Source organism: Alternaria novae-zelandiae, assembly GCF_023758075.1.
Source record: "Alternaria novae-zelandiae strain BMP 2774 chromosome Unknown scaffold_6, whole genome shotgun sequence".
NCBI lineage: Eukaryota > Fungi > Ascomycota > Dothideomycetes > Pleosporales > Pleosporaceae > Alternaria > Alternaria novae-zelandiae.
Window position 1 is genome coordinate 1380648 of NW_026056966.1, and position 14563 is coordinate 1395210.

At 54.1% G+C, this 14563-nt stretch overlaps 5 protein-coding genes across 5 annotated transcripts; 2 read left to right on the plus strand and 3 right to left on the minus strand.

Annotated features, from left to right (window-relative positions):
* Positions 1–133: 133 nt before the first annotated feature.
* On the minus strand, positions 134–1117 carry J4E88_003966 (uncharacterized protein; the record flags this gene model as incomplete). The annotated part of the gene is made up of 1 exon (XM_049397614.1): positions 134–1117. The coding sequence occupies one exon, from the start codon at positions 1115–1117 to the stop codon at positions 134–136; it is 984 nt and encodes a 327-aa protein (XP_049257002.1).
* Positions 1118–1738: 621 nt separating this feature from the next.
* J4E88_003967 (uncharacterized protein) lies at positions 1739–2696 on the minus strand (the record flags this gene model as incomplete). The annotated part of the gene is made up of 2 exons (XM_049397615.1): positions 1739–2560; positions 2616–2696. The coding sequence occupies 2 exons, from the start codon at positions 2694–2696 to the stop codon at positions 1739–1741; spliced, it is 903 nt and encodes a 300-aa protein (XP_049257003.1).
* A 1292-nt stretch (positions 2697–3988) lies between these two features.
* On the plus strand, positions 3989–5539 carry J4E88_003968 (uncharacterized protein; the record flags this gene model as incomplete). The annotated part of the gene is made up of 1 exon (XM_049397616.1): positions 3989–5539. The coding sequence occupies one exon, from the start codon at positions 3989–3991 to the stop codon at positions 5537–5539; it is 1551 nt and encodes a 516-aa protein (XP_049257004.1).
* Positions 5540–5876: 337 nt separating this feature from the next.
* Positions 5877–7442, plus strand: J4E88_003969 (uncharacterized protein; the record flags this gene model as incomplete). Its single annotated transcript, XM_049397617.1, has 3 exons — positions 5877–5882; positions 6067–6183; positions 6273–7442. The coding sequence occupies 3 exons, from the start codon at positions 5877–5879 to the stop codon at positions 7440–7442; spliced, it is 1293 nt and encodes a 430-aa protein (XP_049257005.1).
* A 2881-nt stretch (positions 7443–10323) lies between these two features.
* Positions 10324–14213, minus strand: J4E88_003970 (uncharacterized protein; the record flags this gene model as incomplete). Its single annotated transcript, XM_049397618.1, has 2 exons — positions 10324–10533; positions 10593–14213. 2 exons carry the CDS (start codon positions 14211–14213, stop codon positions 10324–10326), a joined length of 3831 nt encoding a protein of 1276 aa, XP_049257006.1.
* Between the last annotated feature and the right edge of the window lie 350 nt (positions 14214–14563).

The window sequence follows — 14563 nt, forward strand, 5'->3', positions numbered from 1 at the left end:
TGGACGTGGAAAGAATCGAGGAGGACCTATATTTTGAGACTGTCGCATGAGTAAGCGGTCGGTATCCTTGCGACATGCGATGATTATTTGGAATGCTAAAATTCGAACTGGAGATAATTTTCTACTTCAAAGCCTACGCCTTAAGACTATCAGCATACTCCCTATATATCTGCTCGCAACTCTCATCAAACAACAGCCCCATCCTCGTCGCATTACCAAACTCCGCAGTCTGCGGCCAGCTATCCAACAACCTCTTCGCTTCCTCATCCACTTCTTCCCTCAACAGGCTCAGCTTTTCCTTTCCAACCACCGCTTCGAACGCCGCGTACATATCTCCAAGAGTAACACTGATTCCCGGCATGTACACCGCGCGGATATGCGAGGGCATGGCATCCGACGGCGCCTTCATAACGCGCACAAAGTTCTCGATCATGACGCGTGGCGAGCAGATCATCTGGCGTGCTGAACGGTCGCTAATGGGGACGATGCATTCGAGCCCGGCCAGCGGCTCGCGGAGTAGGCCGCTTAGGAATGCTGCTGCTGATCGCGAAGGCGCGCCTGGACGAACGACGACGGTTGGTAGGCGCACGGAGAAGGCGTCGATTAGGCCACGGCGGTTAAGATCATCGATGTGCTTCTCCATGATGGCCTTGTGGGTACCATACACGCCTATTGGTGTCGCAGGAGTGTCATCGGTAATGGGTCCTGTTGCCGTGTAAGGCGGTCCGTACACAGCCTGAGTAGAAGCATAGACAATGCGGGGTTTGGTAGATTGCTGCAGTTTCGAGATGGATGTAAGAACAGAAAGCGTGGCGTCTAGGTTGACCTTGGTGGAAAGCGCGGGGTTTTCTTCACAGCCGACTGACATTATGCCGTGGAAGAGGAAGATGGATGACCATTGTGGGCGCATGGAAAGGAGTTTGTCGATGTCTGATTGGGAGGTGAGATCTCCGGCTGTGAGCTCAAGGTTGGATGCCGACTCCGAGATGCCGGCTGGCCGTTGGGGTGTGCGCAGGTCGGTCAGGACAATGTTGTTTGAAGGATCTTTGGCCAACTTGGCGGCGAGCATAGGGCCTAGGAAGCCGGCGCCGCCGGTGATGAGGATGTTGTTCGACATTTTGTGGTGGTTCGCTCCTCAAAACTCTTGGATCAGGTTTGTGGTGATCAGGACTTCGATTCTGGGGCTCACGATCTCGGGTTGAGAGCTATGCAATGCGACGAAGAGGCTGAGGGTATTATGCTTGCACAATGAAGAGATGAGTGATGATAATGCGATGAAGATGCAGTCAACTGAGCATATATACGTGACAGTGTTGCGGGGATCGAGGCGAGTCATGCTCGTCTCGAGGCAGACCTGCTCGCTACGAGCCACAACTCTCATGCGCTAGCCCCAGAGCCTCCGGGAGCCGCATCTTTAGCCTGGGGAACCCCACATAGTGGTCTTTTACGGCCGCTCAGCCATATACAAGCAGGATGCCGGCGGTTTAGAAGTCGCTCTGTGGATGAATGCTTGAAAATCCCCACTGTGGTATGTTTTCGCCAGGTTTTTGCCCATATGCCACTCATTAGCGGCGCTCTGCAGGGTTTGACGCGCCTGCGGAAGAATTCGTTGTCTGAAGCGTTACCCTTCTCGTTCCTTTGGCTATGAAATAGGACCTATAGGTATGAACGTTGAGATGACTAACAACACGGACTACTCTGTCGCAGCACCATCAAGTCAATAAGGCATACATTGCGCTCACGAGAAGAAGTCAATGACAAGGGCATTGAACATCTCCGGCTTCTCCCAATAACACCAATGGCCACCCCAGTCCACCGTCACTCCCTTTGCGAGTCCTTCCTTTTCGCCTCCATTCACCAGCTCCACCACCTTGAGCGGTCCAGCAGCCGGGAAACATCCACTTCGGCTACTTGCTACGACCAGTACCTTCGTTTCACTACCGCTCTCTGGTCCGAAAGCATGAGCGATAGGATGTCGCCAATCGTTCGCCGTATGATCAGCCATTAGTTTTCCATACCACCACCCATCGCCTTTCAGAGCCTCAGCGAGGAAGAAAGCTTCGTCGTCTTCCCACTGTGCCGAATCCAACTGAGGGTCTCGGGGTCGCGGGTGGGATCTATAGCCTAAGCACGCTGCGATAGTACCCAGATGTGCCTCATTCGGGTTCGCAATCAGTGTCTTTTGCATCGCGTTCAGTGCTTCTAGATTGTTGCATCCGAGATTGCCGAACTCAGGACCCCAATCCTCAAGATAATTCTGCAATGGAGCTTGGTCCACGAAAACCATGTGTGAGAATGCGCCAGTCGTGAACAATTCGCTGTAGCTCCATAGAATAGCTGCACCTAGGCTCGTGCCTATGGCTTTGATGGTACCGTCGCGGAAACCGAAGAACTCGATCAAGTTCTTGAGATCCATTGCTAGGCGTGCCACGTTATAACCGGCTTTTGGTTTACCGGAGTCGCCGTGGCCGCGCAAATCGGGAATGATGACATGATGAGCTTTTGCGAGTGCGGCAACGTTGCGCTTGAAGACTGCGCCTGAACCCGTGAAGCCGTGCAGCTAGCGACCAATGTCAGGCCTGGTGGCGGTACGCGCTCGATGGCGGGGAGCTCACCAAGATCAAGGGAGCGGCACCGGAAGAGCCATATGTCTCGTAGTGCAGATGAATACCATCGTTGGCTGTTATATCCGGCATTTTGGAAGGTCGAATACAGCGTAGTGGGTCAATAAGATGAAGGTGTGCATGGAGCGTAGAAAGTGTTCGGGAAGCTTAGTAAGCGCGTTCTTGTCGCAATGAAGTTTAGCGTCCGAAAGGCTTGTCGCCGCGTACCTTCCAAGGTAAGCGCGCGTCATCACAACACTCCAACGCCCACCGACAACCATCGCGATCTATAATCTTCCTGGTATGTCCACCTGTCTTCGTAGCGACTGCTTCTTAATTCATCTTCATGCTCTGAGACGGCTCAGCGCTGGCGATCCGGCCCCATCTAAATCACATTCCGTGACAATCGCACGGCAGAGAAGTTTACCGTACCTATGAGGAGATTGTTCCCGTACCCGCACGATGTTTCGCTGCAGACTACCCTGTCGTAAACGCATCCAAGTCTCCTCATTCAAAGTAATCTCGAAGCAATCATACTCGCTCATGCTCATGTCTGCACTCAACAACACATAGTTTGGCAGCATCCGTCCTTTAATATGGGGACGCAGATACCCTATGGATCAGAAGCGGCTGCATTCTTTACTTTCAATCGAGACGAATCGAGCCTGGTCGATCCTGGCTTCCAACGATGAATTCGAAGACAGAAGCTACCATACCCGGCTCCCTTACTGACAAGAGCGCAAGCCTCACCCCGATGGCCATTGGAAGTACAGCAAACCTGCGTGACCGGTGCGCTTGAGCTTGCAGCGCCCTAGCCGTCCTACAGACACCTCACAACACATGTCACATGATATCATCTTTTTCCTTCTACATCCTCAAGCTTTGCCAACTCCACGTGATGACCGAGACGTCTTGAACAATGTGATTGTCAAACAATGCATGTTCAGTCACACTGTCATTCCTTTCACTCTTACTTTGTCTCAACGCACGGACGCCATTGTTCACAATATTACATCACTTCCACTCTCACGGTACTAGTGTCTAATACAGCGCGCGACACTCGTAGTAGTCGACACCTTACCGCGGCCAGTGTACGCTCAACTTGCTTGCGCTCCACCCCAGGTTATCCTACCCGCGCAACACCATCGCCCGCAGCCCGAAAGCACTGGACAAGGCTCATCACATTCGTTCGACTCCCCTCTATACTCACCCGCTTTATTGCGTATATCCAGCCCTCTTGAACCGCGGTTATCGCTCTGGTCTTGAACGCTGTACCATAGTCTCGCTTATATTATTGCCATTAATATATGTAAGTCAGAACTTGCGCCGGTGATGTAAAGCACCCCTGACAGCACTTAGTCGCACTCTCACCGCGAACCGCAAACATGGCTCCAGCTAAGGACGCTACCGGCGACGTCGCGTGTAAGAAGAACAAGGGCCTGAAGAACCACAGGAAGGCGCAGAAAGAGAAGGCGCTGGCGAAGCGCACCGCCGCCGCCGGGAAGTTCACCGCGAACAAGGCTTCGTACGCGCCGGTCGCTACCATCATTATCAATAAGATTGCACCTGTAGGAGGGGATGTTATCGGAAATGCAGGACCGGCGCCCATGGTAAAGGACTCTGCGCAGACTTTCGTGGAGTCGTCCGATGTTTCTCGAGACGAGTCGGCCACTGACGAGACGGCTCTCATCAACGTCGAGGCCATCACTGGAACGCACACCACCACCGGTACGAAGCCCGCTACGCCGCAACCGCACCTCTGCACACATTTGCCCGTGGTTGTGTTCGAAGACGTTCCTACTGGCCCCAAAGACAACGCTCCAACCAAGGTAGCCGGCAACCCTACCAAACTCGAGCAAGAACCCAATAGTATATCTTATCCCAAGACTGCTCCTCCTCTTCCAGAACTCAACATCTTACAACCAAGCATTGCCCCTCCTCCTCCAAAACCCAACACCACACAAACCAGCATGCTCAACCCCACCGCCCCAGCATTCCTCTTCGGAAAGATCGTAGTCGCCCAAACCCCACCCGCCGTCCAAACCACCCTCACAAAGCAAGACACCGCCCCAGGATGGCCTACCGAAAAAGCAAAAGCATTTGAAAAGGCATATGGTGTTGTCGCCTCTCGCAAGGCTCTTGAAGCCGCGCTGTACGAAAACATGGAGACGCCGCGCCAGAGGCTGATTCGCTGCAAGTACAGGGTTTCTGTTGACGCCGAGTTCCATCGGGAGAAGCCGGTGTATGACTTGGAGTGGGCATTGGCACTCAATGGCAAGCCAGTTCGCAAGTGTTTTGACGACAACGGCTTTGTGATCACGCCGATTAAGACTGGGCTGACTGAAGCTGATTTGACGGTTCCATCCGCACTCGACGAGTTATTTGCGAAAGTCAAGGCTGAAGGCATCTCCAAGATCAGCGCTCCCATCTCCACAGGTTACAAATCCCCCATCTCCGGTGCTGTATCAACAAAGCCGCCAATTCCGTCTCGTACTCTGTCGTCCGTCGAGAAAGAAATGCGTCTCGCCGCCCCAAAACGCCCTTCCCACGCACCCTCGTTCGCAGACCCCGGTATCGTCAAATACACCTTCAACGGCCAGGATTTCGACAACGTCGGCAACCCGCTCACGGAAACCGTGAGCCAAAAGGTACTCGGTTGGCTTGAAGACCAGCCAACGGATCCACCGGAACTCTCACCGGGTTCTTCGCGGCGGCAGAGCCGGGAGTCGTCGCCGCTTGAGCCTGGGAAGGGAGTCGTGGCTTTGACGTTTTGTTCAAAGTCTGAGTCGGAGGGAGGACAGGTTTGGCCTGCGCAGGAGAGCTTGCCTTGGGGGAATGGGCAGGATGGGTATACGCATGGGTCTGGGATTCCGGTGTATCCGTGTGTTGCTTCTGTTGTTCGGGTTGAGGATGTTCGTCCTGGTTCATGCGGATAGCCTGAGTAGCTTTTGTGCGGAGTTTTGTTATCTTTTAATGCGTTTGTAATTTTATTGGCTGGATGGCCTTGTATATCATCTCTACGACTTAGCGACGGCGTTCAAGGGCTGGGGGAATGTGTCACGGAGCTAGTATTTTCATGTTGTGGTCTACTTTAGTGGTAGCAAGATTAGTAGAATAATAATAATGCCTGGAGTCTACATTGCCTTCGTATCTGGTATAACATTGTTCGAGGGCTTGATGTAGGCTGCAAGACACCTGTTCAACTCTGCTGTGTATGAGGATGTAAGAAGCAGCGAGTATCATTCGGAGCAGCTGCCCAGGTGCCACTGAACCATGGGCGTGGGGCTGGAAGGACCCATCGGGTCTAGACTGCAGGTGCGGGGAGCTGTTGCCGCACGGACTTGGGTGCCAGGGTTCCTGCAAGTAATTCGACCAGCCGCAACGACCAGAGACTCCTCACATCGCTCCCCAACATCGCTAAATAACGTCCAACTCCATACTTCGTTCTAGATACTATTTCTAGCACTACTCGTTATTAGTCATCATGCTCAAGTCAAAATGGGCTACCCAGCCTGACGAGGCGGAGCAATCAGGAGCGCCCGAGGTCACCGTCGCTCAACCAGAACCAGCGCCAGCACAGGTATGTCAACTTATACACTCTTTACCCCTGACCTCTCCCCTACTGTTGGAGTAGGCATCTGGTTCTTATACAAGACTAACCCCCGCCAGATCGATAACACGTCCTACGACCCCGCCTTCGACGATCCGTCAATAGATCCATTCGCTCAGACGGCAAGCACAGACGACCTTTTCTTCGACGACGACATCACGCCTATCGCCGAGCCAGTTGTTGAGCAGAACCCCATCGAGCTGCAAGCTTCCGCCCCCGAGTTCGTTCCCGAGGAAGTACAACCGCCGACCGCACCGCAGGCGCACCTCGCACCCCATGCGCCTCGTGAGCCAAGGAACGCCGAAAGAGGAGGTCGCGGCCGTGGTCGAGGAAGGGGCCGTGGACGAGGCCGCGGCGGGCACAACACCGACATTCGACTAGAAGAAAACGGCAAGAAGGCCCCTGAGGCTCCGAAGGAAGCTGCGCCGACCGCGACTGTCCCTACCGATGTCGCAGACAACTCAGCCCCGCCTTCTGCACCCACCGAGCCCAAGGAGAAGACCACACACGCCGTGCGCGGAGACAGAGGCCTGACTGGCGGCCCTGCACGCACGCGCCTCACAGAAGAGGAGCTGAACACGAAGCTGGCCAACATGCGCATTAAGAACGAAGCCCGTCAGAGCGCCCATGCTCGCGCCGAGGCCGACAAGGGCAATTTCGAGGCACGCGAAGCCGTCATGCAGAAGCAGGATATAGAGCGAAAGAAGGCTCTCGCGGAGAAGCAGAAGGCAGAGCGCCAGAGTCGCCAACAGATGATGGGCGAACGCGAGAAGAACCGTCAGCGCAAGCTCAATGCGCAAGGGGGCAGGGAATGGGACTTTGAGAAAGAAGATGGCTTCTCTGGCACTGGAGACGAGAAGCGACGAGGCGCTGCACGTGGCGCGCATGGTGGCATCGCACCCTCGAGACCAGTCGACAACGGTTACAACGGAAGCGAAGATTACCATGAGCCTGCCGGGCAGTCTAGCCGTGGACGAGGCAGGGGCAGAGGCCGTGGCAGCAGAGGTGGCCGTGGCGACTACCGGGGATCTGATGAGAGGCCAGCAAACACCCGGGAGAAGCGCGACAACGTCCCGCCTTCAGCATCAGACTTCCCAGAACTACCCTCTGCCAAGGGCAAGGCACCTGCAGAGGAGAAGGTGAAGGAGAAGGTGAGAGACACAGACGATTTCGGCCTGCCATCGCCCATGGAGAAGGGACGCAGCTGGGCTGACGAGGTCGGCTCGTAGGAAGAGCAAGAAGAGCAAGAGCAGGAAGAAGCGCAAAGCTGGGTGACCCGATTACAAGAGCGACATCGGAGACAGCATGTCGCAAGCCTGTGGCTGAAGCGTCCGGTCGAATACACTCACAACAAGCGACCAGGTTCGCATCCCGCCTTTATGTCCGACGCCGAATTTGCGGCTCTGCCAGACTGGAAGGATGTGCAATATAACAGAGCCTACAATACCGCGTATCGCCCGTCGCCTCTCAGCTCAATGTCGCCTCCCAGCTCAATTACTGACTAGCTGTCAGCAACACATGCAGCAACGTCTCCGCCTGGCTTCGCGCCAACCCCACACTTCGTAGCATCCTTAGACAAATCATCGCAAGTCGAAAGTGGCCCTGCAACCGTCGTCGAAGCTTTCTCGTCAGCCACCCCGCATACACCGGGAGCATGTGTCAACCCATCGCACCCGCAAGGAGCATATGTCAGTCCATCGCAATTGAACAGTGGTCAAACAACGCTCGTTGAACATTCCCCTGCGGCTCCAGTTGTTCCCCCCGTGGTTTCACGACTCAGGTCAACACTGCAGCAGCTTCGCCTTCTATCTTCAGCGTCGGCTGTAATATTGAGGGACCAACGGAGATATGCTGAAGTTGTTGAAGTCGAAGGCCCGATGAGCCAGTCAGGCTCAATCGATTATGACATCTGCAGCGGTTCCGAGAGCGAGTCCGACGACCTTCACTTTGGAGATGGCCTTCCCCCACGAAACCCTACGCTGTCTACCATAGCGAGAACCCGAGACGGTCAAAGTCGCGCATGGATAGTCACACCAGGTCGCCTGCCAGCATCAGAAACTGCACGAGCGTATTTCAGTCACAGAGGCATCGCTCCTCAATACTCTCACTACGTCCAAACAGAGCCCTCTCGAGACGACATGATATTCATGCGTGGTGGAGCAGACTCAGAAGATCAGCTAGGCGCCCACAATGGCTCATCCCACACACTTCTCGATCCGAATGAGCGTCCCAGGAGCCTACATGAGTCCTCAGCCTCATCACTCGCGCCTCCAGATCGCGCTGAAGGCCGCAAGTCTGGTGATTCGAGGTTCACCGAGCTCATGAACGAGGATGGTAGTCGTCTGTATGCAGAAAGTTTGAGACGTTCTGGTAGTGAAGAGTTGAGGGAAACTGAGGAAGTACCTACACCATCACCTTCGCTAGCACCAACAGCACCGCCAACTCCTTCGAATCGCACAGCACAGCCCGTCCCTGCGGCGCACCAGATCACTCGTTTACCACCATTGTCGTCCCAGCGCCCGGCTAATCTGGTGGTTCCTCACGTGCCGGCGCGTGCACGTGATCCGAATGCGAAGAGATGGTATGTAGGCTGCGACCCTGACGGCTGTTGTTATCTATGTGATGTGGACACTGAATGTAGCTGTTCGGAGGCTCTCGTTACTACTTGCTTGGGGTTCTGCCCTATGCAGTGATGAGATATGGGGGTTCAGTAGTGAATAATATATGAGTCTGCCGGCTACGTTGCTGTGTTTGGTGTGATTGTGAAGAGGTTGATGTGCATGTATCTAGCAGGGTGTAGTGCAAATGTGTGAATACAACATGGGCTAGACGGCGACGTTGCGTCGTTTGGTAGGCATATTGGGTGGAATGATACGATGTATCCGCCACGCTACACCTTACCGGATACATTGACACATGAGCTAGACGACGACGATGTTACAGTGTTTAGTCTTCATATGAGGGGAAATTATACAACGTATCCGCTACAGAATACCTCACTACCTATAACCATACATAAGCTACATGACAACATTGTAGTATTTGGTACACATACCGTATAAAACCGTGCAACGCATCCGCTACACCACAACTCACCAGATTTACACATACACTCGCCAGATAGCGACCTTGTCGCATTTGATGCAGAACCCTCGCAAAACCATACCGCGTATACGCCACGCGTAACTTCACCGCACTAGCCCGCACACAAGCTAGACGGTAACATCGTCGTGTTACGCATGCACGTGACGATGGTATCGCAGATGTATCCGTCCGGCTGTAGCGTAACTACCATTCAGAGGTATAACTACGCACTTCACGTACGTGAATGAGATAGAAGCGATACGGAAACGTTGTAGCGTTTACCTTGTGTTTGAGATTGTGAATGGCATGTGTATTCGCTAGGGTCTAGGACATCTAGCAATGCGAACTAGAACTAACATCTTGTTCTTATTAGCTACTACTCTGTTTATCTAAACATGTTCACCCTGGACCTAAAGAAGATGTGAGCTAGACGCCGACGAGCAGCGTTTACTCTTACATTCTATTTGGAATCGCACGATGTAGCTACTAGACTCTGGTACATATCCCGCGGTTGACGTATAATCCCGGGGGGAAAACACAGCCTGTCTACGTCAAAGTATCTAATAGCAATGCGTCCAACAAAAACGTATGAAACAGGGAGATCTACCTCGAGGCAGATACTATAATAGTAGCTAGAACACGTATGCTCCAACATTCCGATCCAGCTCTCATTAAGTGGGGTGGTGTAGGCGACTACAAACGGCAGATTGGTATCCACATCGAAACGAGAACATGAATGTCTTACAATTGCACAATATATGAATCAAATTAATCCCATAGCGTAATGCATACCAGCCTACATTCAAGAGCCGGAAAGACGGAGAGACAAACTACATCCATCACCCCTCCCTCTCCTCATCTCTCAATCGCCATCCCTCTCCTTCATTCCCCACCTACCCCCTCTCATCGGAGAAAGAGCCAAACCTACCGGAAAACGCCATCCATGCATCCCAAACCTCAATTATCCCAAACACACATCTTCAAAACATGCTACACCAATCACTTCCCCAAGAAACCATGATACGCCTAGTCATCGCTATCATACTCGTCGTCCTCAGCGAGCAGCGCAGGGTACTGTCGTCTTCTAAGATCCTGTTCAAGCCCGCCATCGCTTTCAGGATCGACGTAGCCGCCGCCGCCTACAAGGCTTAGAAGGACCGGGAGGAGAATAAGAGCGTGAGTTGAAGCCCAAAGAACGAGGGCGACCCAGACGCGGAAGTAGTATATCTCGAAGATCTGAGGAGTTTGTTAGTAGAGGAGACAGAAAGGAAAGTGGGGATTTTGATATGACATACCTTACTCCTCGTGAAAGCCAAGACACCCACGCCGAGGATCTTGGTGATAGTGATGCCGCTGATGACGCTGCTTGCTACGTTGACCATGGCGGTCCAGGCGCGGGCGTCACGGCCGCGGAAGCGGTGTCTTGGTGCTTTTTCCATGGTGGCGCGGCTGGGGAAGGTGAAAGCACGGGCAATGTGTGCGGTGAACTCGACGCTGATGCCGACGCAGATGATGAGGTTGACGAGCGAGACGGCGTTGAGGGATACGCCGAGGACAGCCATGGAGCCGATGATGGCAGAGACTGTCATGCCGACTACGAGGGTGACGACGAGACCGGTGGCTAGGGAGCCGAGCATGATGGTGGTGATGACGAGGACGGCGGTGAGGGCGGAGCCGATGAGGGCGCCGGCGAGACGGACGATGGTCGTGTATTGGTCGAAGAAGATGTAGAACTTGGAGTAGGGGAAGACTTCCGTGTCGACGTCCTTGGAGATCTCTTTCGAAATGCGACGTGCGGCCGTGTAGGCAGAGATGAAGTCGCTCTGCGAGCGGAGAGGTGTGTGCGAAGTGCGGAAGTGCGATGCGGGGATGGTGAGGTGCTTCGAGTCAATGACTAGAGCGTCAGAGTAAGCAGCCTTTCCACCTAGCGGGCAGTCTTCTGTAGTCGGTGCGTCGATCCAGAGTTGGAGATAGTGGATGAACTCTTCGCCTTCGGGCATGCCCGACAAAGTCATGTTCCAAGGTGGTTGACGGCCCTGGAAACACGGCTTGCCTTTGTCGTCGACGCAGCACTTCTCGTTCTCGGGGTTGAGCCATAGGAAGAAGTCGTCAAGCCAGTTGGCGGCTGAAGCTGCGAGATGAGAGACCTCAGGTCGCTTGCGCTCCGCTTCGATGATGTTGGCCAAGCTCTCTCGGTCGCAGGTGGAGAAGCGTCCACAAAGCTCCTTTTGAGGCTTCCGTTCGGTAACGTTCAGCTCCTTGGTGACAAAGTAGACTGGCGGGCCGACATCTAGATAGTCGTAAAGATCGTTGAAGTAAGGAATGAGATAAGAATCGCTGGGGATAGCAATGCGTTGATCAAGGCCTAGCTCCACACTTGGGAAGAGGGCGAGACCAGCCGTGAAGATTCCAAAGAATAGCGCAATGATGCCGACCTTCGTCTTCTTTCCCAATATCGCCGGAGCATAGGTCTTGCGGATGAATCGCTGAAGTGCGCCTTCCTCGCCAGCGCCGTATCCCATGCCACCGTTGAGATAGCCAGGATCAGCTCGACCAACACGAACACACGGGAAGCAGTCAGCTCGGTTGTTTTCCACACGTTGCTGGTTCAGGGCGAGAACAGCAATGAACATGGTGACTTGAAGGGTAGCGTTGATGAAGACAGCGCCTGCGGCGTACGCGGCGAAGTTTCGTACGGCAGGCATCCCTACGGCACACCCAAGAGCGAATGCGGTGGTCTCTGTGAGCGCAGAGAGTAGAATAGAAGGGCCCATGCGTCCAAGTGCACGTGATACACGTTCTGGGATGCTGCCTTCGGGGTGGCTGATGTTGATGCGCTCAAACTCGTGGACAATGAGGAAGATATTGTCAACACCAACAGCCAGAACAAGGAACGGAATGACCTCTGCGATGATCAAGGTGACTTTGATACCGGCTGCCGAGAACAATCCGACCGATGCAGACACAGACATGAGGACAATCAAGATACCGACAGTACCAAGCATGAACTTGGACTGCACAAACGCGTTCGCGGGGTTGCGAAGAACGGACTTTACGGTGAGCGTGGTAGAGCCCAGAGCCAGGGATGCGTACAGGAACATGATGATGTAGCTGATGACCACGATCTTGGCATCCGTGTTGGTGCTCTTACTCAGTTCCTGCTCAAGACTGACCTCAGTGTTGAAACTCAGTCGGAGACCTCTCTTGTGAGCTTCATCAGATACAAACTTGAGGTAGTTCTTCATCTCGTTCTCAAAGTCCATGGCGCGCTGTTCTTCTGGGGTGCCCTTAGGGAAATTCTGCACAACCCATGTAACGACGAGCGCTTTCGCGTCCAGAACGGTCTCGTTGACGCCACCAAAGAGAAGATGAGGGTCGAGCGGCTGCTGGAAGGTTGGCAAGCACTGAGAAGGGTTGTCGACACATTGCAGTAGGTCGTCTTGCCAGCTGTCGGGAGAGACATTGGCAAAGTCGCCTTGGAAGTATCCAGTCACAGACTGAACAACACAGTCGTCGCCTACTGGCTTGAAGCAGACCTTGTCGAGGGTCACGCCGTGCTCGTAAGACTTAAGACGCTGGATCTGGTTCTCTACGCCAAACCACCAATCCAAAGTCTCGTAACTGAGAACGGGTCCGGCCTCTCCGTGGGTATCGTTGACAAGGAAAGCCTGTTCAGCACGGAAGAAGGGGCCGAATTTCTCATCGAAGAAGGTCTTCTCTTGCGCGGCAGCGGAATCAGGAGAGACCCATAGATTGACAGGGTCGGTTTCGATCTGGAAGCGCAACCATCCCAAACTCATGAGGCCAACCACAATGACGCTAGTGACGATGGTAATGGCAGGGAAGCGAGCGCAGATGTAACCAAGACGGCTAAACATGCGATCGCACCACGTGTTGATAAAGTAGTGTTTGGTGGGACGATCCAACATGCCAACGTTGTGTACAATATCGCCCTCGTCCTCATCGTCACTTGGGCTCGTGTCCTGCAACAGACGCATGCGCTCGGTCTTGTGTTTCGAGTGATTCTTGTAAGCGACATGTCCTGCGACAGCGGTGCAGAGCAAACCGAGGAAGAACGAGTAGATGATGATGACAGCGAAGGATAGGCAGGGCAGCAGACCGACGTGGCATTGCTTCTCCTCTTGCACTTCTGGCAGTTCAGTGCATGATCCACCGCAGTCGAGGCAGGCGCAACGATACTTCTCGTCGTCAGTGTCGCATGGGTAGGCGTGCTTGTTCATGGCATCCATTCCAGGGAACTCGTCTTCGCTGGGCCGAGGAAAGTTGATCTGGAAGGGCGAACCCAAAAACTTCTTGTCGCCCAGGAACTTGAGGAATTGTGTATAGTTCTTTGCGCCACCTCCAATAAAGTCCATAGCCTTGCCGTTCGTCGCACCGAATTTGACATCCTTACAGCTGCCGTAGAAGGTTGACGCGTACTTGTCAGATACCAGGTTGTCTAGTTCGGTGACCAGGTACTTGTCTCCTTTGGGCTCGGTTCGCGTGACGTTGATGAAGGTGGATTGGTCGGGAGAGCAGGTGAATGTGCAGAAGAGGTTGTAGAAGTTCTCCTTGCAGGCAGGGCATGCGTTGATGATGGGCGTGGCGCGGTCGAGGTTCGTCTTGAGGGCGTCGAGTTGGTCTTCGTCGCAGCAAATGTCGGTGTCTGACCACTGACTGCCGCAGATGTCGACCAGCTTCTTCCGCACATCGCTGTCCGGCGTCTTGGCCGGGCCGTTGTCAGGGCAGGGCAGCTCTGACCCGAAGAAGCTCTGCTTCCCGCATTGTCCGCGGATCGCGCACCTTCCCTTCTCGTGTTTGGACGTCAGGTCTGGCCCTGCGAGAGCTGATCCGGTGAGGATGGAGAGCAGGCCAAACGTCATGGCCTTCCATCCTCGCGTGCTTGGCTGCACCATCTTATGCGATGCGCCTGGGCGCTGGGGCCGGTCGCGATGCGATATCGTGAGAAGAGCTATATGCGACTGGATATGGAAGAGTGCGAAGGAACGGACGATGTAAGGGCGATGGTGGACGGTGGGTGGTGAGGACTACACGTTCGAGCCGAGGTGGCGGGCGAAGCTGTCGGAAGCTATGTACGAGGCGAACGCGATCCAGGAGCGTCTAGCACTCGCGCGCTGTCATGAAGTGAATGAAGGAATGCGCGTGGGATCGAATGGCGTTATATGGGAACAGCTCGCCGTAGAGAGTGTAGGTGTTGTTGTGAGGCGTGGGCGCACAGGCAGCCGCAAGTGTCTGGGGTGCAGAC